This window comes from Bombus vosnesenskii, unplaced genomic scaffold (genome assembly GCF_011952255.1).
Source record: "Bombus vosnesenskii isolate JDL3184/JDL3185 unplaced genomic scaffold, Bvos_JDL3184-5_v1.1 scf7180000013286, whole genome shotgun sequence".
Classification (NCBI taxonomy): Eukaryota; Metazoa; Arthropoda; class Insecta; order Hymenoptera; family Apidae; genus Bombus; species Bombus vosnesenskii.
In genome coordinates this window covers 450,260-474,783 of record NW_022882939.1, presented here as the reverse complement: position 1 = coordinate 474,783, position 24,524 = coordinate 450,260, and the positions used below count along the sequence as shown (strand labels likewise).

The 24,524-nt window shown below is 35.9% G+C and overlaps 1 protein-coding gene across 2 annotated transcripts in view; it reads right to left on the bottom strand.

The window, feature by feature from the left end:
• LOC117232324 (mannosyl-oligosaccharide 1,2-alpha-mannosidase IA) overlaps positions 1-24,524 on the bottom strand; it is a 241,561-nt gene that overhangs the window by 122,805 nt on the left and 94,232 nt on the right. For both annotated transcript variants that reach the window (XM_033491658.1, XM_033491659.1), the window contains one exon: positions 12,033-12,248. In XM_033491658.1, the coding sequence (XP_033347549.1) occupies positions 12,033-12,248 (216 nt within the window). The remainder of the gene's footprint in view (positions 1-12,032; positions 12,249-24,524) is intronic.

Genomic DNA, 24,524 nt, shown 5'->3' with positions numbered 1-24,524 from the left:
CGACACTTTAAGAATTAAAGTTTCAGATATTTCACAGAGATCCTGATTTACGTACGACATTCTTTGGAATACGACAGAGCTGCCAGCTCGAATTATCGATTTTTATGTGTTTCCACGCTGCATTCAAGCAGCACGATTTATGACTCTCGTTGCTATAAAATAGTTGTACATGTATGTAGATGTAGGAATCGGGGGGAAAATAACGCTTGTAATTGACGTTGATATTATAATGCAAATGACGAACTTACAGAATCTAATTTTTTGCAGAAGCATTGTGGCGAATGGACCAAAGAAGCGTCCTTTGAAATGAAATGCATTTCTAATTCGTCCTTCCTCTGCAAATGGTGAATAGCGCATTTGTGCTAATTTACTTAATGATTATTTCATAATTCATTAGAAGAAACCATACTTCATTCTATTTACTATTTATCTGCATGAAAGTCATCTTCGAACGTATGGGATGACAAGTGGATTAGATGTATGGATAAAGATGTAGCTACACTTTCATTTAACAAAAATTAAGTGCATATCTTTTTTTTGGTGGTAAATGTTTAAATACTTCCACGATTCATTGTATATAGCCATTTTGCAACAGTCTCGATAATACATTTAACTTTACTTAAAAGGTAAAAGAACACGAAGAACTTCAAACGGTTCTACATAATTAAAAAAAAAAAAAGAACGAAAGAATGCTACATAGAAAATTTTAAATCAGAAAAGTAGCATATAACGAAGTTCCTGCGTCCACACAGCATTATAATTTTTCGATTTTACGACTCTGCTCCGAAACGAGATATCTAAAAAGTACCATATGCTAAACGTTGCTGTCGTAAACCCAATCGACTTAACACTTATGCTCATAAGAGTTCGACGATTATCTTGCAGTTTCACTTAAGTACGAAAGCGATAGTGATTTCCTCTTATCGTTTCGAGTCGACTCCGCGGCAAGATCATTTCGTTTCTCTCGGAATCGTATCGGAACGAGATTAATCAACCAGACGAGAGGCATACACACACGAGGAACTGTTCATTATCGCTGCGGTGCGTGGTGCTACTGAAGACACATGGCCATTCGTTGGATTAACATCCGACTAATTTGAGAACATAAACGAAACTGACGCGCAATTTCATCGTCCGCCATCGAATCGGTTCTGATGACGGGTTTTAAGAGTCGTCTTGATTAAAGTATTCCACGAGAGAAACAGAGCAAGGATTAGTTAGCCGATGACTCAAGGCCAACGTCTCTCCTCTGTTCACCACGGCCACACGAAACTCATAAAGGCACGATGACTTTGCGCTAATTACAGTGTTTCGTTGGATAAGAACTCTGGTTGGAGAGAATTGGAGAGACGTTACCACGTCCCATAATTTGCACGGTTAGCCTACCCATCCGTGAGCTCATAACCCTATCCGCAACCTGGATTTGACGTGATCCTGATTAACCTTTCCAAACCGGCAGATAAATAACTTTCAGCTGCGTGCTAGACCGGTGCGAGTTTCGGGGGCGGCTACCCATCGGTTTAAACGCTTGTGAGAAACGCCTGGCTACAAATCGCATACTTGCGGATGTATGTAGATTTTCGAGCTTGTTTCATTTACGTATTATACATATCGTTGTTCTTCTTCAGTCGAAATGTTCCATTTACCATTTCGAAATCGACGAAAATCGTAATTTTACCATGTTCCTTGTGCCATGTTTTTTCATCTTTAAATTCTCTATAAACGCACGGTTAGTAATTGTCTGTTTACAAAGGAAAATATTTGACAAAACTTTCAATCGCTACGAAACTTTCTCTTTTTCCAACGGAACGAATGAAATTCGCGAAGAATATGGAGAGAAATCGAAGAATATGTGGAACAAAATCGTAACGAAAGGGTGAAAATCGAAGAATAAGAGATGGAATAACAGAGAAAAGGCGACAGATATTTTTAGACGTTTGGTCGTGATTTTATTCGTGTCCGAAGAAACGGTCGCGTTTCGTATAGTTGGAGGCGGCAAGGTCGGCGTTCAATGGCAGTAGGTGTCTCCAGAGAACGACAAATAAAACAAGTTAGCCTGTTTAAAGGCGTGCCCGTACCACGGTTCGTCACAAAGGCACCGAAAACCGCTCCTCTCCGAAAGGGAGACTTCATTAAAAATGCACCGGCAACTTCGGTGCACACACTGTCTCCGGGAACAATGCGTGCACGAAATATGCGGACTGGCGTCAAGAGGATCCAACGAATACATTGGGTCCACTGGCGTAACATTGTAAGGAGGACCGTTGTATTTTAGGAATGTTATGGCGAAACGTACCGTCGATACAATTGCCCGTAAGAGCATTTTCATCAGTTTTAGAAATCGTTTATGAATATTTATGCGTCTTATACAAAACATTTTCAAATTTTATTAGCACTACAATGAAATTCGACTATCACTAGTCTAGCGAAGACTAGAAAATATTTAATGTCACTGTTAATGATATTCAGTACGTCGATATTTCATACTCATATGCTCGGGACGCCTATCTATAGCGAATTAAATTTTTACAAGCAACGTTTGCAATAAATATCTTGTCACTTCTATATACATTTTCAGATCGACTTATTTCATCGATACAATCATGAAAATCATGCCTCGATACAATGCCAATGCAAAATCAAAATACGTCGTATTACACATACAATACGGACATAAATGTTTCTATGATAAATATTCGTATACTTTCATAAGTCGGTGTATATGCTTGACCTTATATTTCATTTTCTTAATTACACTTAATTTCTCATTGTATACCATATACGTATACGTAACTAGTAAATTTCGTTATAGCTGCCCTTTACAAATTCTGCTAACTGATACAATACAAATGTAAGCTACTTGTTACCTCGAATGTACGAGAAACATAGAGAGAACCCAAGAGAAGAGAACATAGTACCGAAGGCAGATTAATAAGATCTTCAAAAGTTCGACTTCGATCGACTTCACGTTTTTATCGTCTCCTAGTATTCCTCTTAACTGTGAACTTGAACAGGCATCAGATAGCGGACTTGGCGTTGATTGAGCTTTCGTTCCGTCCACGTGGGCTCAGGATTTCGCATAATACGACGTGGTGTTTTGTTTTAACTCGCGTGGCGGTTAGGGAGTCAGCTTCCTCGTTGAATTTATCGGCCGTCCAAATCGTGGGCCAGTCCATATAACCCATTCACGATCGGTTTCCACCTCGAGAGAGAGGCAGAGAGACGAACCATATATATATACTCTCTCTCTTTTTTTTCCTCCCACCAACCCTATTTTTTCGTCAACGATGCGTGCACAGGCTGGACGCGCGTACTGTTTTCATTCTTTTATAAATCTTGCACAGGGTAATATATATCGGCGTAGCCGGGTGTATTCACTCGCGGCCGCGTTTTATGCAGCCGTATCCTTTTTGCATACGCGCCGCATTGAAATTGATTTCGACCAGGCCGACGGGGTGCGCTTGGACGGCCACCGGAAGATTAATACCCGCAGCGCCCCCTTTCACTCGCTGTTTTTTAATCCGGTCTCTCTTTCTCTATCTTTCTCTCTGTCTCTCTGTCTCTTTCGTTATTCCAACGGTTGATTTGACCAACGCGTGGAAAAGCACGCCTCCAGCGCGTCATCCGCATCCCCTCTTGCATCTGGAATCTTCGCATTTGTGATTTTTGAAAAAAGGGAGGGACTTTTGGAAGTAGAGAATTCTCCTAGAATTCCGAGGGAATTTTTTGGAGAGCGTCGATCGTTGATGCAGTGGTTGAGAGTCAATCAACGATTCAGCCTTATATGTTTTTAAATACATGGTTGTATACAGTTGGGAATAGAAATGAGTGAACAGTTGGTGGAGATAGATATCGACGAAGTTTCCATATGACGAAGCGTTTATACAGAAATGTAAATATTAACTCCAATTATTGAGATGAACAGAAAGTTCGGCGCCGTTTTTCGTAGCGAGATGGGTCTGAGTTCGAATAACGACTATTACCCTCAATTTAATTAATCTAGCTTGATATTGTTGATTAATTAGCAGTCAACTGTAAAGTGTAAGACAAAATGTTCCTGGCATTGGCTGGTACAAGTTCAAATATTCACCGCGATTATGTAAAACCACACGCGCTAATTGATCGACAGAAACTGGTGCAACTTGGATGGCATGTGTTCTATCCCACCTATCGTATTCTCTAGATCTATCTTACGCGCTTAAACTACCACTTATCCTGCTTGTTACAAAGAGCTGGAAGAAAAAGTATTTGTGTTCTTTGGAAGACTGCAAAATCGAATTGGAACGTTTCTTTTTTTCAAAAGATTAAGCGATTTTACCTCGATGAAATAACGAAATTGCCATAATGATGGCGAAAACTTATCGAAAGGAATAGTGGATAAATTGACTGAAAACGATACACGATTTCAAGGAGAAAGTAAATTCTTTAGTTTGCTCGTAACAACGAGACGAACTTTCTGTTCAATATTTACCACATAATCTACGTGTTATAAGGGTAATAGGTAAAAGGTAATAAGTAAATGCGTTAAAAGCTAATAAATAAAATTTAAGAATGTAACGCTACAGTTAGTTTGAGTAAACATCATTATTCCACTTAGTTTTGTCCTCGACTATATATATGAATTTTTTAAAACAAAATATAGAATTATCGTTAATCCTGCTGTGTTCATCGAATTTTTATATCTCAATCTTATCATTGTTCCAACCAGCAAAAAGACTTATAATATTTTAAGAATACTTCAATAGAAGATAATGTGATTTTGTTTCAATCTGATACTCACAAGCCTGACGATAATGAGCCACTCGTTTCGCTTATAAGTATATTTGACAGAGAAATGAAAGAGCGCAGGTATAATTTTCGATCAGGATGAATATTTAGGCCTGGTAATAGATTTTCATTTCGCGAACGGTAAACGAAGGGGGAAAAAAGCAAAGCGTCAAACAAGTTTGTTCCATTAAAGCGGTGTAACTAACCCGTTATTGCTATTGAGATTCAAACGCAGTCAGCTATTTCCAGCGAAACGATTTTTTCTCCGGCAGACCGCTTTGTAAACGCGGGTAACGAGTTCGTTCCTCTCTCTCTCTCTCTCACTCGACAAAAAGAGGAAAAAATTGAATTTCGTTGCATCGCAAACTGCTGAAAACATCTAAAATTCGTGATAACAAATGATATATCAATTGTAATAGCGATTGTTTCGTAAAAAGCGATATTTCGACGAGAAAAGAACGTCAATGGTTTTCGTAACATTCGAATGACTCGAAAGCTGTGATCAATCGGAGATCACGAAAATTGAAGGGGGTTCGCTTGATCACGGAATTATGAAAATTAAAGGGGGTTAGGATAAAAGGTCGACAGTTGTCGCATTAAAAAAATGTGAATCCGAAGATTCCATTAAGCTTAGTTCCCTTGGATGATTGGGTATATCCCAATTATAGTTTCGACATTATATTGTAATTATTGGAAATAATGGAAAATTAAAGAAATTGATCAAGATTGGCTTAAAACAAATTCTTTATCGATTTATGAAAAAACTGTTAATTAATATTCTTTTGGTAAATACCCATATTGTAATTACAATTTCAATATGATAAGATGTTATTATAGAATAATATAATTACTGTGAATGTCATCATACGTAATATTATTAATATTAGAAACCTAAATATATGTATGCATATATATCAAATCATTTCCGATGATTTCAAGATATTATAAAAAATTATTCAGTACACGATAGCTTGAACGTAGCTGAACGTATTTAGAAATTATATAGAACAGGTTTCCCCTCCATGAAAGAAATGCATAAAAATCCGTTGTTTAATTATTAGTTACATCATTTTAAATTGAAAAACTTTTACGAATTTGTGAGATAAAACCAATTTAACCGCGTTCGCGAGTAATCTTCGTAGAAACACCTGCCGCAAAATGTCAGCATGGAAAACGAAACCACGAAAATCGTGTCGAAAATGGTAGGACACGGTACCACATTGGGTTACCCGATATCTTAGAACGTGACCATAGCTTGGACACCGCCTGCAATATTTGAACGGACTGTGGCTGTGTAATAGAATCGCTGCTTTAAATTAAGTCTGATACAGTCCCGTTCCAGTTACGGGTCGTACCATTTGTAAAAAAAATTGATATCATTTTCAGCCAACAGGACGAAAAGCGAAATTGTAAAACAACGTACTTTACCTGGTCGTTTCAGTCTTGATTATAATTGAAATTATTGGCGAAATTGGTGTAATTTTATACTTTTGAAGTTGTCCCGTATTCTCCGTGTAATGTCTGATATTTTTAAGACAATTAATGTAACTAATTAAAAAATTTATTTTATCTCCTGTGTCTGTCGAATGAACTGCACATTTTAATGTCTAATTGGTGAGAAAAAGATTGCCACGAATAATCTCTTAATTTCTACGTTAAATAAGTTTTATTACAGTTGTTTCCTAGCGTCTTCTTATTAAAGTGTCCATACGATATTGGCCGATTATTTCAAGAGATATTTTAATCACAGCACGTAATTTTAAATGAGATTATGAAAACAAAATACACTGCGAAATAATCAGAGAATCGTCTTTTCCTTATTTTTATTTTTATATGTATCACTTGTGTCTGCACACTTTTTTTTATATTTCTTTCGAAGGATTATCTCAAAGTAAATTTTTATTACGCTATCATACGAGTAACTTGTCCCACTAATTGTAATTAGTAGGTTGTTATAGCGGTACTTCGTAAAAATATAAAAATCTTTCGTTCAACCAAACACATTTACGTTTTTCATCTTTTTTTTTATGAGAAATAGGTTGTTCGATAGAAATTGTTGGAAAAAGGGGAAAAGATATTTTATCTTGGCGAAAGTTGGAGAATGTAACGCGAAGAATAGGAAGCGAATAGCACAGGTGTGAAATATTATCTAGAAATTCTGGCAAGAGCAATAGAGCAGTTTCTGTGCACGAGTTTGCAGCGCAGTGAAGTGACTAATACTCCAAGTTATCCGTTTAGGAATCCACCATAAATAGTTGAGGTTGGCACAGATCAGGAAAATGTTTGACGTTCTATTATCCACACCAGGAAGCGAAATCCTTCGGGAATATTTCTTCGAGAAACCAAATATTTAAATGGCATCGTGACTTCGCGTCTTCAAATGCCATGAAAATGTGTTTTTAAACATAGATATGAATATATCTATATCTATGTCTTCCTTCAACTACTTGCCATTATTCAACTCTTACAACAATTTATCGAATTTACCAAATAGAAGAACCTTTGATAAAAATGTTTCACAAAAATTCACTCTTATTATTCACATTATTCTCTTGATCTTTAAACAGAAATTTCTTTTGGAAGTTGGTTTAATTCAAGTTAAGTATATATGAAATATTTAAATACATATTAAGTGTTGATAATTGTACTACTAAAAGTGAAAAGATTAAAATCCCCTGAAATTTAGTACTCCGTATCACACAATTAAAAAGACGTTCTTCCAATATGTCAATCAAATTAGATCAACGAATTTGTAATGTATATGAAATTCGATTCAAAATTCACAAACTATGATCACTTTCCCAACAATATTAATCGATCCATCCTTATCATCCCATCTCTCATTTCCATGCAAACAATATCTCAAACAGTCTTAGACCAAACACAAAAAAACGCAAACTAACGCTTCTTTATCTGCTATCAGCCACAATTACAGTGGAAGAGCAAGCGTTTTCCGCGACGCGCAGCTGCGACCCGATAGGCACGAAATTCAACGTCAGGGTGGTTACTGGTTAATACGGCAACTTATCCACTTAGGAATACGCTCTAATACCAGACGAAGGTTGGTGTTCGTGTAACAACCGGCACGATGGGTGGGTGAGAATCGTCGGGGTGGCTGGATAACCAGGAGTTTCGTCGGTGCAGAAGTAACGGAGATTGTTACCAAGTTTGGATAAACCGAGCCAAGTTCTCCGGCTGGTACTTACGGGACCGGTTGTCTAGCGACGAAAACGCTTGGACAAAGTTTATTCCTCCAGCTTCCCCCCTCTTTGCTTCTGCCACCCCCCTAAGGAACGGTCGAGACACTGATTTACATAACGATTAAGTTAATTAACGAGCAGCAGCAGCCGCCGCAGTTGGATTGTTAATTTCAACCGCGAAACGACGAATCGTGTCGAACTCGCGTCCCTGTGGCGTTGAACGTGAAACGCGGAGAATTATTAGCGACACGAGTACTACGCTATGCTATGAGTACTGTTTCGCGTGCATTCGCGCAAGTTTAGCAAAATAGATAAGATTTTGTGCCCTTCGGGGCTTTCGAGTCGGAGTTCCATAAAACAATGATTCTGTTCTGTAAAACGATAAAATAACAGACAGTCAGTCAATGCATTATAGCGAGGAATTAACATTTATCAATCGAATGAAAGAACAACATCGACAAAGGAATGTTGATATTAATAGAAACCAGAGGTATGCGGGAAACAATACTGTTCTTACTATAGCGAGAAGTATGAATTTACAACAGAGGAATTAAATTCCTTTTGCAACCACCATGATTCGTTGTCTGCCATTGATTTGATATTTCACCCTGTAGCATTGCTTAATACCCTTTCCTGCTTTGTTCGTCTATATGAATATTCGACAATTTAATTATTTCATTCAATTTACACAATATCCGATTATAATAACTCTGATTTGTGTGAAAAGAATCCATACTACATGTTATCTGTATATTTAATAAACTAGAGTTTCCAGTGTATATATTTTATTCATCATTTTATTCTACAAACTTTCTCAATTATTCTAAAAACAATCAATATGAAAAGCAATCTTCATCTAAAATAAAACAGAAACAAATAAACATTTTCAATGAGGTTTATTTAACTTTAAGTTCTTTCACTATCCCTATATCATCAAATTTTGATATAAGAATCTTTCCAAATAATTTTTAATTATAAAAAAGGAAGCTTAGTATTTTAAAAAATTATATCCAATGGGATATTCCAATTGGCACAGTTAGAAGCGTAAGATCTTTCCCTTTAAACTGCATTTTATTTTGTTCCAGGTGAATAGGACAGATTCAGAAACATCCGCTCTTGAGATACGATCTTGTAAAGAAAATAATTTTTCGCTTGTTTACTTTCCTTTCTCGCTCGCACACTCGGATCTCTCACTAGCACACCTTCACTGACCTATTTCAAGAGCAAAGTCCTTGCGGTGGCCACCAGCAGACGCTGAGTCAGACGATTTTTTACTACTACTATTACTACTACTACTACTACTATTACTACTACGCAAAGTACACGTTTCCAAGAAACAATGTGGGTCACGTGAATTTCGCCCGCCATTCACTATTCCAGCGTGTTTTCAATACCAAACTTTAAGTCCGTGTATCTTGGAAACTAATTGAGATATCGACCTCGAAAAAAGGGCGTTTTTATGGCGTGATTTCCCCTATCTTCTTAAATGTCCTTTGTTAGAAATTAAAATTTTATGATTTTTCTGGATATCTTTTACGATTTTTATGATTTTCATGATTTCTATAATTCTATATCTTGGGAACTAATTCAGATATCAATTTCGAAAAAAGGATATTTTTACGTTCCTTCATCTTTTTCGAAGATTTTCGTCCGAAGTTTTACAATTTTTCCGGATGAGTTTCAAGATAAAAATCGATGTTACGTTAACTGTAGAGTAGAAGGTTTTACGAGTTGCATAAATATTTATATAATAATTCATATATTGTATAAATATTATTAATAATATTTAGAATATTTGTAGAAATGACGAAGCTTTCATTTGTCATTAACAACATCAGTTAAATTATTTTCATTTAACATTTATTTTGATATTTCGATAATAAGAATGAATCTATTTATATATTTATATTTATATATATAAATATATATAATATATATATATTTATATATTTATATTTATATATTTATATTTATATATATATAAATATATATAATATATATTATATATAAATATATATATATATATATAGATACGAACAAGGAAAAAATTAAAGTTTGAGACGACTTACGGGATAACGCTAGAATTAATCCGACAGCCGCGTAAAATATAGAAGGTTGAAGGATGTACCTGAGCTTGGATTAGGATTTAAAGCGTTTCAACGTGGCTGCTGCTCTCTGCAGATAAGATTTTCATTGTCCGTCAAGGTCATGGAATATTTGTTCGATCTCGCTTCCTTTGAACAGTCACGATTTTCAAAGGATTACCTTGAATCACCGTGGGAATTCTTCCAGAGCTAGGAATGCTCTTGTTCTTCCTACTTCTTTTTATGAATTAGTCTTTAGAAATATACTTTTTATGAATAACTCGTAATATAACTTCACCGTTCTAAATCAGATATTCACCATACTCGCATTTTCTCATTAATAATTTAATTAAATTCTAGAAGTCTTTTAAATGGAAGCGTGAAAAGGCTATGCAAGTTGATATATTGTTATATTTGAAAGGCTGAAACAACTGGTGCAAGCTAGTTTAAGCATTGAGAAAATGATACATAAAATCTGTATCTAGAAATCTGTAGAATATTCTTGTGAATTTTAATTTTCATTTATTTATTAATTTTATTAATACGTATAATATTAGTGTTTTAATATTTGCAGTCTTTTCTTTCTTTTTCCCACTTTCCCACTGAATCTTTGATTTCTATACGTTATTAGAATATAAAAAGAAATCGATAAAATTCCCGTAAATGGTTAAATAAAGAAATCTCTCCCAATGGCGAAACAAAGAAATAAAAAAATTTCCGGACATAGGAAAGTAATAACGAAGACAAAGTATTGTTCATAATTTAAGATATTTTCAAAGATTTCACATATTTTTTACTAATATATTTTTACTAATAATATAACTTGTAGAATTGTTATTTCTATGCGCCTACTAATTGATTTCCTGTAAATTTTATTCAGTAGATAATATTAAACATATGTTTTTAGTATTTTCTCTTTTATAATCAGTTATACAAACATGACGTGTGATTCAATATCGAAGAATTTTCACAATTGTCATGGAATTGTATTAAGAATTCCTATTAGACAGTTTGAAAATATCATTCGCTGTCTGCGATATTCTACTTGCTTTCAAGAACTCTTTGGTAAAAATTGTCATCCGACTATTTCAAGGATCGTCGAGATGTCTCGAGTCGCATTCACCTTTGACGGTGGAATCGACGAGGGAGAATTGTCACGTCTTACGACCATCGGCTAGAGTAAACACATTTTCACGAAGTTTGGCAAGGAAAAATGTTGATTTCGAAGGGACGTGTGCACACTACTGCACACACGCGACAAGAGCCTGCGTTTCGTTGGGATTTCCAGCGTCGATCGAGAGTGAGACTCGATGAAATTGCTTTCGATGCGTGAGTCAAACGTTCTTACAGATATGTGTATACGTGCGTTTATCGAGATCTGTACCGCGTCGATATATTCAACGGAAAAGAAACGATCGAGTTTTGCGAGAGCAAAATCTCACTTCAGCGGTTGGACGGAATAATTATTAATGAATTGAGATTTCGTAATATAAAATGGAGAATATGAACTTTTTGGAAATTATCGAATTGTATTTGGATTTCTAGTGATCTCCAATGGAATTTCTCTTTCTTATAAAAAAAACCTTTAAATTGTTTAAATATCGCGCTCAATGTAATTGAAATATTTCTTAACCATTACGTCCCATGCAAGTAGTAATTTTGATTTTCGATTAAACTTCATTTTTACGATATTGTAAATTAATTAATGTAACAGTTATGACACAACAGCAATTGCAGTTTCTGAAATATTACGCGAACAGCTTCGAAAATGGTGGTTTCCTTTGATTCTGTCGCAGTACTTGTACCACCGTCTCTTTCAATTATGTCTATCTCACAAATTAAAAACGTAATTCAATCCGTCATTCAATAACGCGTTCCATTTGTAACATTGGAACGTGCACAACGTTTACACGTTTCTTCTCGAACGCTACAATTTTCCGAGAGACAAAAACAAAAATAAAAGAGGAAACTATGTACTCACGATATCGAAGTCGAGATTCTCAGCGATCCAGTCACGGCCTTGCTTGAATTCATCGTGTAGACCCATGATGTACAGGGTGTCGAGGCCGTCGACGATGGTCGCACCCATATTTGAAGCACCAAAGATACTAGCGCTGTGGCCCCTTTTCGAGATTGGTCTTAGCTCGTTCTTTCCCCAGGCGTACCTCACGTAGTTGTCCCAGCCATGTTTCATCATCTGCATACATAAAAAGTGTGCGATCAGATCAAACAGTTCAAACAAAATCAATATATGTAAATCAATCATAAATATATAGCAACGGTATAAATTACAGGGTTACGAATGAATTTATAACTCGAATTTTTATTCAATAAACGACAGACACAAAGCATAAATTGCCCAATTTCATCGATCTTAATCATTTGGTTCCTGGAAAATTAAATATATACAAATTATTGTTACATTGTGAATTTTTATACAAACTCTTTATCAATAAAATATAGCATGTTACGAATATAGCGTTATAACGAGTGCACTTTCGTTCATTGGATGTAACATAGTTGCGCTATCGTTTATTCTAATTTTTATCAAATTCTTTTAATCGTGAGAAATTGGACATTGTTAGGATTTGGAAGAACTCATTTCGAAGTAGGATGGACAGCGGATAAAGAAATTTTTCGTAAATTTCATTACGAAATTCTTAAATAAGAAACAATAATTCAATTGTTGATATTCCAAGGCAACGTCGAGAGTGGATGTAATAACAGTCAAGTAAATCGCTTGGTGCACGTGTTCAGATGGGTAATTACGTTGCAAGATAAGTTTCCTTGTGGAGAGCAAGAAAAACTAATGCATGGCGAGACAAAGACATCATCAAGTACTCGAAGAGATTCGCTTCAGCTACTCTGACAGGCATTTCTGCTCTCTTCCTCCCCTCCCAACTCTTCTTCACGGATTCTTGGCAGTAAGAACGCACTTCCGTCTTCGAGTTTACCCTTCCATCGTAGAAGCATACGATGTTCTGAGATTTTCCAGGAAACATAGGTACTCGTTCTGATGTCTTCGAATCGCGTACCAGGAAACGAAAGTTTCTCTTTTTTTTATATTTTATTTCTGAAACAAATTTCAGTGCGAGCTTCGAGGTTGAGGTTTCGGAAAATAGACCAGTCTCAGATACGTAGAAATTCCTTTCTTTCAATTGAAAGATTCTATACTCTATGAGGAAATCTATATATTTACGATATACTAAATTGAATTTAATTTTATACTATGTATATCATAAGTATTCACAGAGGATTGTTTAAAGCTTAAGAAAATCTGTAGGATTAAGTATGTCGAATTTATAATTTCGCATTATTTAACAAACTAAAAATACGTCGGGGAATATCCCGAGATAATGTTTATTTCATTTCCAGTAGACGTAAGTAAACTTTAGTAAAGTCACATGTCTAATTGTCATAATTGATGCGCGTATAAGGTCACATATTCACGTCTTTACATTCGATTCGTATTGCAAGTATAATCAGAGTCAGAGTGTCCGTGAAAATTCCTTTAATGACTTGGATATTTAATAAAATTTGGATGTTTGAACATTCAATAATTCATTCTGCTTTCAACGTAATTCAAACGATTGCCGCAGATACATCCCTACTAAAGAGAGATAAAAATGAAAAAGACAAAAGAATCTCGAAAATACGTAGAAGGAGGGAAAAAATTTGCGAACGAAATTTGGCAGAATAATTCGATGCGAATTCACACGTGTCATTGCTGGTGAAAATAATAGACGGATCTTTGGTACGTAAGGGATGGGGTGGACAGCAACGCGAATCGTACCGAGAAAAACGAATATATTAGCCTGTCCGGCCGTTCGTTGACCATTATTCCCGTTCTCTTTGATTTTTCGAGCCATTTGCCGGCCTCTGCCAGTCCGCAGCCGCTTCATCACGTTTTTATGGCGGTATAATTCAGGGGGCAGTATAATATCTGTGGGCCCTGGCCAGTGGCACCAACAGAAGTGAGTCCTTCTCTCCAACTTTTCTCTGCGGTCATCGTGAATTAAAAAAAGAAAAAGCAAAAAGAAAAAAGAAAGGGAGAGGAAGAGAACGAAAAAAGAACAATAAATTCACGAGGGAACGATGAAAGGGGTGGGATGTGTGGAATTTTTTTGACGCGGCGGTATTCATGACGGATGAAGATGGAGGGAGAGATTGAGGAGCGAGAGCAGTTGATCTCGTCGATGAACTTTCGCGAATGTTCTTATTACAACCTGGCTACATTGTTTCGTGGATGGGATAATCTTCGTACCAGGTGATTCGATGTAATCACGTTTTGATCGAGTTTTAATGCGAGCCTGCGCGCACACGATGCGCTCGTAATTATTTAAATCGAATTTGCGAATAATTATATGAGTGATAAAATTATATGAGTGATCGTATGAATTTTTGTGAATTTTTGCAGTAAATATAATAATTTCACAGATTCATTGTCCAAATATCATACGCGATTTTCATCCAAAAGTCTCATAGACTGATTTCGTTATTATTTATACACGTTAAACTGACAGCTTATTGAACGTTAAAGGCCTTTCATTAAAGCCTTAATAAACCAAATATTAAACATTAAAATTATCGAGTAACATCACCGTTAACTACAAGATTTTCATCGATTCAACAAGAAATTCTATTCACGATCATCACGCAAACGATTCAGTCAATTCAAAACCGAGAAACTATCAAATTCTATCGTTTCAAAGTTTCTTCTCGACAAAAATTAGAGAGAAGCAAATATACCGCATTTTTCCATCCAACCAGCGGCATGAAATCCAAACCATAATCTGGTTGCGAGTAGAGGAGGACGAAGGCAAGGAAGGAACAATCCCGATCAAGGTTGGCATTCGTGGAAGGGAGCGACGTTGCAGAAAATTGCAGAAGGCAGCCATCGTGGCCGGTGGTGGTGCGAATCGCGACGTTCGACCCTTTTTGTCCTTATCCACGTAATCGCGGCTAATTTGTTCTGCGGCGAACGCAGGCAACGTGTACAGGACGAGAGGTTTCCACGCTCTACCCTCCTTTCGATCGTAATCTGGTTAACATCCGTGTTAGGATTAAACCATTAGCCCGACGGGAAGGGATACGGAAGGAAGAACAACCGGCAAAGCCGAGCCTCGTGACCGACGTACGCGGTCCTGTCCGATTATTTCCCCTCTGTGAAGGGATTCTCGTGAACTTTGATGTTCCACCTTTAATCCGCTTAATTTTCTTCGATCTAATCGGTCAAAAATGCACAATCTTGTTTTCTAGCGAAATTGTTTCTTGCTTATATAATAATACACGTATCCTTCCTGCGATTCTAGCTCCAATCATAGGTTTTTAACACGATGAAATGCAAAACACAAGGCAGGAAATGGAACGAAGCAAGTACTTTTATAAATACGAAAGTATGATTGTATCTATTGATAAAAAAAAGATTGGTTGGCTGTATTCGTATCTCACATTAGCGTTGAAGGATTAAGGTACAGTAGGATCTCGATTTACTGAACGCTTTTTATCCGAAGGGTAGATTATTATTCTTATTCGAACGTTAGCCTGTCGGAACCATATCGGCCAGTAAAGGAAAATAGATAGATACTCTGTGTCGTATTATTTTTAATATGTAGATGAAACACATAAGTTCATGTAATGAATAAGTCGGTGAAGGGAAATTACGAAATTATTAATTAACTAAAGAAAATTATGGATACTTTTGTTAACCCTTCTGTTTTTCATTAAAAGAAAAATACAGCAACACTTGAAACAAGTTGTCTTACGTGGACAGTTACGTATCTCTCAATCAATTTATGTATACTCCTTGTACGACAGGTTTTAAAATTATAGACTTATGATATAGCTGTACGTTCTTATGCATTCACTAAGTCTATTATTTATACTTTTCTGTAAGTTGAATAGAGAAAAGGTCAATTGAGTTAGAATTTAATATCGAGTCCGTTGGAATCTTAAAGGAAATTTGATTCATTCATACGCAATTTTTATTCCTTGCTTATATTGCTTATAAATCAAAGAAAAAAGCTTGTTATCTGTAATAGTTTGCGAGATAACAGGTCGTATCGCTTCGAGCGAGGCACCCTGCATAAAACTCTTGTAAATCCCTGGTGGTTGGTATCCCACTGAATAACAAAAGGTCACTCGAGGGACCCATCTTCTTCTCCTGGAACTTGCCATGAAAAAAAATTTCTTTTCAAAGCAATGCTGCAGCGCGTTTCCATTAATATACAAACGGTGCACGGTCGTGCAGAGAGGGCTGTGCTGGTTTCGAAAGGATGCAAGCACAGAGGAAAGAAACCTTGCTGGTCGATCGAGCGTGCATCGCTCTGACTGGATAAATAAGACGAAAAAAAATTTAGAAGAAGAAAAAAAGGAAGGAAGAGAAGAGAAAAAGTCGACGAAGCCACTTCGATGCGTGCTCGCGGGATTAAGTACAGGGTGCGCGATGCAAACAGCTCTGTATATCGGAGATCGCAGATCAGTCACCGTGTGATTCGATCGTGACTGGAATTCGATTGATAAAAGTCCATCTACCGTAGAACTGGTCTCTCTATGGAGAAATACGAATATATTATTTATGAATTACATTCGTTGGAATAACCTCGGGAACTTCTAGACCTTTAAACGTGATTTTATTTTTGGAGTAGGTAATGTTTGAGATTATCGTACGTTACATATTAGAGCTTCGATTATTATGTGTTTTATGTTCGAAGAGAAATCATCTCTTTGGAAAGTGTCCTCGTCAGCAACTAGAATATTAATTAAACAGCGAGTGTAGTTAGTGATTTACTGTATCTGCAACTGAATAAAAATATCCGACTTTTTATTAGCACTAATCCACTCAACATTCACTTAATCTATTATTTATTATACTATCTCATTATTATATATATAATATAATAATATATAATAATATATATATATATGCAATTTAGATACGATTGTAAATAGAATAACTATAATATAAAAATATTAAGATCAAACGTTTTTATAATTTTATACAATTATATAGTGTATCCTTACGATGTTCGTGTAATCCAGAAGGAAACGACTGCTGATAAAAAAGATGTTGTTATCGTTCGTTTTTCGCTTCTTTATTTCAAACACTAAATTCTGTCACTCGAAACTCAGTAATTAGCAATGAGCAATCACACGAAACCTCAGCTACTGTGGTAACTGTTGTTTATATTTTTTATCATTGGGGTATAGAGAAGGAGCGGTTAATGGCATTGACGGTGATTAATTTTGGCGCAATGAGTTTAAACAGCAGTGTCCTGTTCGAGCTAGGGCCAACACGCAATTATTTGTAGGGAACGCGAGCTCTGTAAATACCTGTTAGTTGATACGTCAAACAGTCGCTATTTGGCGAGATAATCTGTTAGCAGCGGCATTTCGACGATCCATTGTCAGCTTGTTTAGCATACGAGTCGAATAAACAGGTTCCTTCAAATTAGTTAATTAAAATTAGTTGGCGATTGATAATAAAAATTTTGCAATATTTAATCTGAACTATAATAGAAAAAATACATGTTTACAGGATAACATCTATTTACAAGGTTTAACATTTTACAATCATCGTATAATATTTCTTGTGAGACATAATTTGATTAATGAAATTGTCTTATAACTCTGATTCCTTACCCTTCCAAGACTAAGAAAATAAAAATTCCTAGATAATAAATATGAAATAAACATGAGAAGAGAATTTTTGACAAAAGCAACCGATAAAAATTTCCATCTTCGTCAAAGACCAATACTTAATTTATAATACTCGACATGATACTTTAAACGTATCTGTTAATAACTTCGCAGCTGATGCAGCATTTATATGTAAAAAGAAAAAGAAAACAAAATTGTCATCGAAAAATAAAATTCGTCTCAAAACCCAAAACGGCGGGTAATATCGCGTGCACGAGCGTTCCAATTGGTCAGATCGAAATGTGTTCGCGCTCAAAGAACGTAAAATCGTAAAAGCGTCGCGGTGCAGTAGGGTGCAGATATTCGAGCTGGTATATTGGCTGGTCACATAAACGCACGAACGAACGCGCGCATGCGAAACAACAAGGAAACTGGACCCACGGATATACACGTGTAACTGTGCTTAATCTGGCCGCGGTTTTATTCCCTCCCTTTATTTCCCGCGGTTTTCAATTTGCGTTATTTATTGCCCTGGCTAGCGTAAGTACCACCATGTCGGCGTCCCACAGTGATTTCACGAAATCTGGCATCGACTCTTTCACTCGCTTCCATCCCTTCCTTTTATCCCTATGTTTCTATTTCTCTTGTTCTCCATTTGCGTTTCCATTTTTTCACTCGCGTGTTTTACTTTTTTCGAATTTCTCTACTGCCTTCTTCTCGTTTGTTCGATTTCTTTCTTTACTTTTTTCTTCCTTTTTTTTTTTTTTGTTATTGAAGCAATTCAGGCTTCTGTTACGATACTGTTTTGCAAGACAAATTATACACACCGACTGTAAAAAAAGTCAAAAGTTACTTTCTTACTGTATTTATATCGGAGAAAATGCTGATTTTATCATTAGATTACGGATTTTTTATGCATTTAGGAGAAATTTCGTATAACATACTATTGATAATTTCACATCGCATGGTATAAAAAAATTTACAAAATACCAAAGATTCAGTGCTTGCTATAGCATTTCGAGGATGACATAAATGTTTCTTTAGGTTCTATTTCTTCGGTTATACTCATGCAAATCTGAATTTGCATAAACATATTTAAATGATAATAGAAGAAATGGATTCAACTTCCTTAACGTTTTAATTAATTCAACTCTTTATTTTAATTATTTGTTAACATTCTATATAACGATATTTAGTTTTCCGATTTTCTTTTCCATTTCATGATATTGTTACTTCTCTCGTACCGTTTCTAAATCTAGCCAGAGGAAGGAAAGCACGTCTCTCTCTATTTTCATCAATTTTTTTCCTCTTCTCGTATCTTTCTTCTCCGCTGTTGCGATTCGTCTCGTTTGCATACATAAATCTCCACTCCTCCAACCCTTTTCGTTCCACGGTTCGAATTTATCTCTCGCAACGTGCCTGTCTACATTTTTTTCTTCTATCTATATTCTTCCTTTATTGCGTATTTATCCCCATTTTTCCTTTCCTCTCTCTTTCGTATATATCTCCCTGTTTTTATTTACTCCCTTTGTTTCCTCATCTCTTTGCCTGTATCATAGTTTTTCCCTGTTTTTCCCTATTTTCATCCACTTTTGCTTTTCCCTCTACAATCTTCTCTTTTTATTGCAGATTTCGAAAAGAATAAAAAGCGGTTACTATCGCGGCAAAAGCTAAATTAAAAAGAATCTAAAAACATTTGTATTATTCAAAAAATGATATCTTATCTAAAAGTGCCTACATTGTTGGAACTAACTCTATCATTTAACCTTATCGGAAACACATAAAACGAGAGAAAGAGATAGAGAATAACCGCAACATGGAGACCAAGTCGGCATTCTTCTGCGTGACTGCAAAATTTAATGGAGCCAGCGAAACCGCGTAATATCTCAGTGTGGAGCGAATCATAAAAATCGTCCATGCCCTTTACGAGGATACGCCAACTCTTTAAATGCCTCGGCTATCTCGATCTTCGTACAGAGTTGGCCACGCCACCGAAAAATATCACGGATACAGGGAATTCTGCAATAGAGGGAAGAATTCGTAGTGAAAAAAGTAAAGTTGGATAAAAGAGGAAAAGGAAGAAAGAGAAAAATATTGACAAAGAACTGTTTTCATTAACAATATTATGTGGATTTTTTTTTTTTGTCTACACTCGCTTTTGATTCTCACTGTATATAGGATATTCAGCATGTACAGTTACCATATCCTGTGTTTTACAGAAGTATTTTAACTGAAACGGTAAATAGCTATACCAAAATACAACAAAGCATCATTTGTTCGTACGCGTTAAGAAATTATCGGGATAGCGAACTTCTTTAATAAAGGGATTTCCTCGAATTTCATTTCTGTTGACAGGATACAAGCTGGCGCACAGTTTACAATTTCAATTTGTACGTGCACACGGATTGGAATGGAAACGGAAGTTGTTTGCCTCGTTGAAACCTTTTTCTCTTCGTCTTTCTGGTTCAAGAGGATCGCTGTAAGTATGTTCCGTTCACCTGACGTCGGCCGCGATATTCGTTAAAAATATCTTCGTTGTAGCTTCGGAAGATTGCCGGATAACATGGAAATACCGAGCATCACACCGCAAATATTTTACGATCCGGACCGATGACAGAACAAACAACGTGCAACGAAAAACAGGGGAAACGTCCAACAGGAAAGGGAAATTCCCCGAGATACTACAGGTATTCGGAATTTTAAAGAATTCATACCCTTTTGGCTTCGTTACTTTTTATCCAGTCTGGTCTTTTCCCTTATAATAAACATAATAAATATCTATTGGAATTTTTTCCTCGTTATTAGTCATGAACATTTCCTAAAAATTTCGATCTGGTTTTAATCACCGTTGAGTCTTATTTTATTAGGTGGAGGTTCATGAAAGTAACGTGTAATTATATTTGGATTACTTTTCAGACGTTATTAGGCAAGGATCTAACAGAAACAGAAAATTTGGCCGATTAATTCGAGGTTATCAAGAAACGAAGAAATCTGGATAAATATTAAAGAAACATTAGGTAACTAATTCATAAACGACTGTCTCAAAGTTAGGATCTCCGATGCAGTCATTTTGAACTTGTTCTTTGGTTTCTCATTATTTTGATATTATTAGTTTTAGGATCTTAACGTAGAATTTCTTTTTGTTTCAGATGAAATAATATAAAATGTTGTACTTTTATTTGTATTTCTTAAGAAACTATCGCACATATCTATAAACTATCGATCATACTTAGATCCCAATTTGAAGTGTACATTCGTAGAAATGGATATTTCATTCATCAATTGTCCAACATGTATAATTGTTATTCTGCTTGCAATTTAACGTTGTTTAAAGATTTTAAACGAAATACTGAAATTATCTCAGTCTTTAAAAATTATACATTTATAAAATCATTGACTATTCGACTTTTTAATTTTTATAGTATATTCAACACTTTCCTAAAATGCTGTTAATTAATGAAGCTAATAAAAAAGAATACTTGTCGGAGATATATTGTACATAAAGTCAAGAAAATCGTGTAGAGTGAAAATGATCGTTAACAAGGTTTCAGTGCATAAAGTAAAAGAGAGAAAATTTATTGTGTTTCTTGTTAAATAATTGGTTACTGGTCGTTGACGCCGGTACGGTGTAAATTTAGTCGAAACCTCAGACTAGTTAGACGCATACAGATGGCACAAGTTCAATACAACTATATATTCGTACACTCATATCTTATTTGTAGCACACTGAACTCTGTATATTACATTATATTGTATGGATCCAAAAGTTCAACATCCTTTGGCGCCATTGGCTACAAACCAGAACTTGTATAACACGCAATGCTAAGTTTCTTGACGATAAACCTTTGATTAATGCTAACCAGAGCGACACTCTGTACAGAGTGCTTCAAGAGGTTACTGATAAATTGATATAGCTTGTTTAGGATCAAATAGGTAAACCAAGTAGGTAACAGGGAATTGTGCTAGTCCGAAGTAATAATTTTAAGTAATTTTAAACATCTCAAAGCTGCAATAGAATTTAGAGAATATATTACGTCTTAGGAAAATTATCTCTGAAATATATAAATAAAAAGTTGTAGCTATATATGCGACACTGAATAATTTGCTTTTCGACTAATAAATTTGGAAATTTGCCGATTTGAAATTTTAATATTTTTATACCAAAGAGACATAATTTTATTAGCTTCCCAGCACGATCTTTATTCCCATTAAAACTTTGCGAAATTTTACACAAAATTTCTGATTAAATCAATATCTTTGATCTTCAAAAGAGAACTTCTAAATATTGTAAATATTTATTTCACTTCATTTTAGGAAATGAAGCGTTCAGAAAGAAAGAAATGGTAAAACGAAACGTTTAAATAATCTCACAGCCATCTAATTCCCATTTTCTCAAAGCGCATCACTATCAAACGAGCGTTCTACTTATCAGGTGAGATATTTTTGGGAGAGTTGAATTGTTGTCTATCTTTCCCTGTTTTCCCCTACTTTCCCTCAGCAGTTCGCCGTAAAATTACGTTCAGTTTGCAGGGGTTCCTGAGGAATGCAGCGAGATTTGCGAGATACGTATGCACGCGGAGGCCTCTTTCGACGTCCTGAAGGATCGCCAGGAAGCATCGATGCGAGAACCAATCTTCACGGCAGGGCGAGCCCAATTATAGCGTCGACTCGTTATCGGATGTCATTAACCACGGAGAGACGCGGAACGACATCTTTCAACGGAAGATACAACGATTGCAACGTCGTTCCTTCCATTGTCAAGGGTACAAGCAAAAATGTAGGATAATGTAAAAACTGGAAATCATCCAGGATAATCATCGTGAACAGATGCAACGATGATTTGACAAAAGAAGATTTTTCTTTGGTGAGAAGAAGAAAATCGGAGAGGTGAAAGCGTGTTAACAGGATATTTTAAAACGGTGAAATGGTAAAATTTGAAAAAGCAAAAAAGAAAAAAAATAGAAAATGTGTAAAATGAGAAAAAGCCACGAACAAGTTGTTGAATCTGACAGAATCACCGATGGACGAATTTAATATACAATCTACACTTTTTAATAGTATTCTTGTATCGCTAATGCATGGAGATATTTTTAACTAGTACTTTTACATCTTATTTTAAATAAAGAGTGTATAAAATTTAGAATATTATTTATGAATGTATAAAATGTAATTAAGAAAGCAAATCTGTAAGCTGCGGCAACGACCAGCTTTATCCGAGAAGTTAAACTCCAATCGGCGAAATCGTCGTACCGATCGTCAAGTATCTGGCAGTTCCTTAACTACGAGTTTCCAAATAGAGCAAGTCAACGGAAAGACACTACTTCGAGGTAGCTGGGCAGGTATCAGCCGGCAGTTTCGTCTTCGTGAAATTTGCCAAGATATCTATCATAGACCACGGTTTAATCAATCTAGAGCACCGGTGAGTTCCGATGAAACACGTTGAACCCGTGATTCCGCTCGACTACGCAACCATCGTGAGAGCTGGCATGTTATGGGAACGCGAGATTCCGCGCATCTTGCACGCCTAGCACTGTTTACAAACGGCACCTCCAGAACTTAAGTATTGTTGGTGTAAGAGATATGGTAGAGATCTATAATAAAGATGTAAAATTTGAAAAATAAAATATATTAGGTTGTCCGAAAAGTTTCTTTCGTTTTATGAGGAAATAATAGGCGCACAACGTATTTTGTTTTATATTATTTTGTCGAATTACGTACGATCCATTTTGTTCTGTTGAGATAAACATTGCGATATTTCACAGACTTGCATTGTTGTGAAAAACACGTTTGCGAAAGAAAGACATCTTTCGGACAACCTAATAATGAGAAACAGGACGCTTGAGCTCTATCAGAACTAGTTTCGCAAAGTACTTCGTGTAAAATATGCAAAATTTATCGCAGAATATCATTTTAATTTCTACAGAGTATGCAATGTAGAATATACGTATGGAATTTAACGTAGAATATTATTCTGATTTTAACAAAATACTTAATATAGAATATTATCTTAATTCTTGTAGGGTGTTTTCTATATAAAATATAAAATATAATTTATATTCTATATAATATAAAGCTTTGATCTACAATCTTGCCATTTCTCTTTCAGCAACACTACATTCGACCATACCAGTTTCTTGCATGGATCGACCAACGTTGTAAATAGACAAAGACGAACAGAGACAGAAAAGGCAAAAGATGCAAGGACCGGAATTCTACGCCGACGACGACCCTCCGGAGGTATACTATAATTATGTCTTTGTTTATTGTCGTGGGTTGAATCGTGGGTATTGTGCTTTCAGCTAATAGCGTGAATTATTCTTCGCCCAGGCGACCGACACCCTTCTCGCCATTTCACCCGTGATCTTATTCTTTGATCTGTGAATGAAAGCTCCCTGCAACGGACCGCTTACAACACGATTTCTCTCTGTCCTCCGGCGTTTCTGTCTTTGTACCACGATGGAAATGTACAAGGTGTTCTTGCGTGCCTGGGATACGATTCGAGGGTTGCTCTTGGGTGAAAAGGTAGAAATGGTAGTGTTTGGAATTCCAGGCAGTCCACACGGAAGGTGGTTTGGGTTTCATGGAGAGATTTTTTGCTTGTCATGGTACGTTGCCTTGGGTGGATGTTTCTTTCGTTGCTTGGTGGACAGGTTATTTGTAATTTATTCTTTTGCAGAGCGAAGCTCTAAATTCTTGCGACAGAAGCAAGTGTTTTAATGTAAGTAGGAATATTAAAGATTTAACCTGGTGGAATTAAATTAATTGAAGAATTCTTTTTATTTTCCTCCGAAGCTAGTGTAATATCGTAAGGTAGTTTGAATTAGAAATCGGTTGA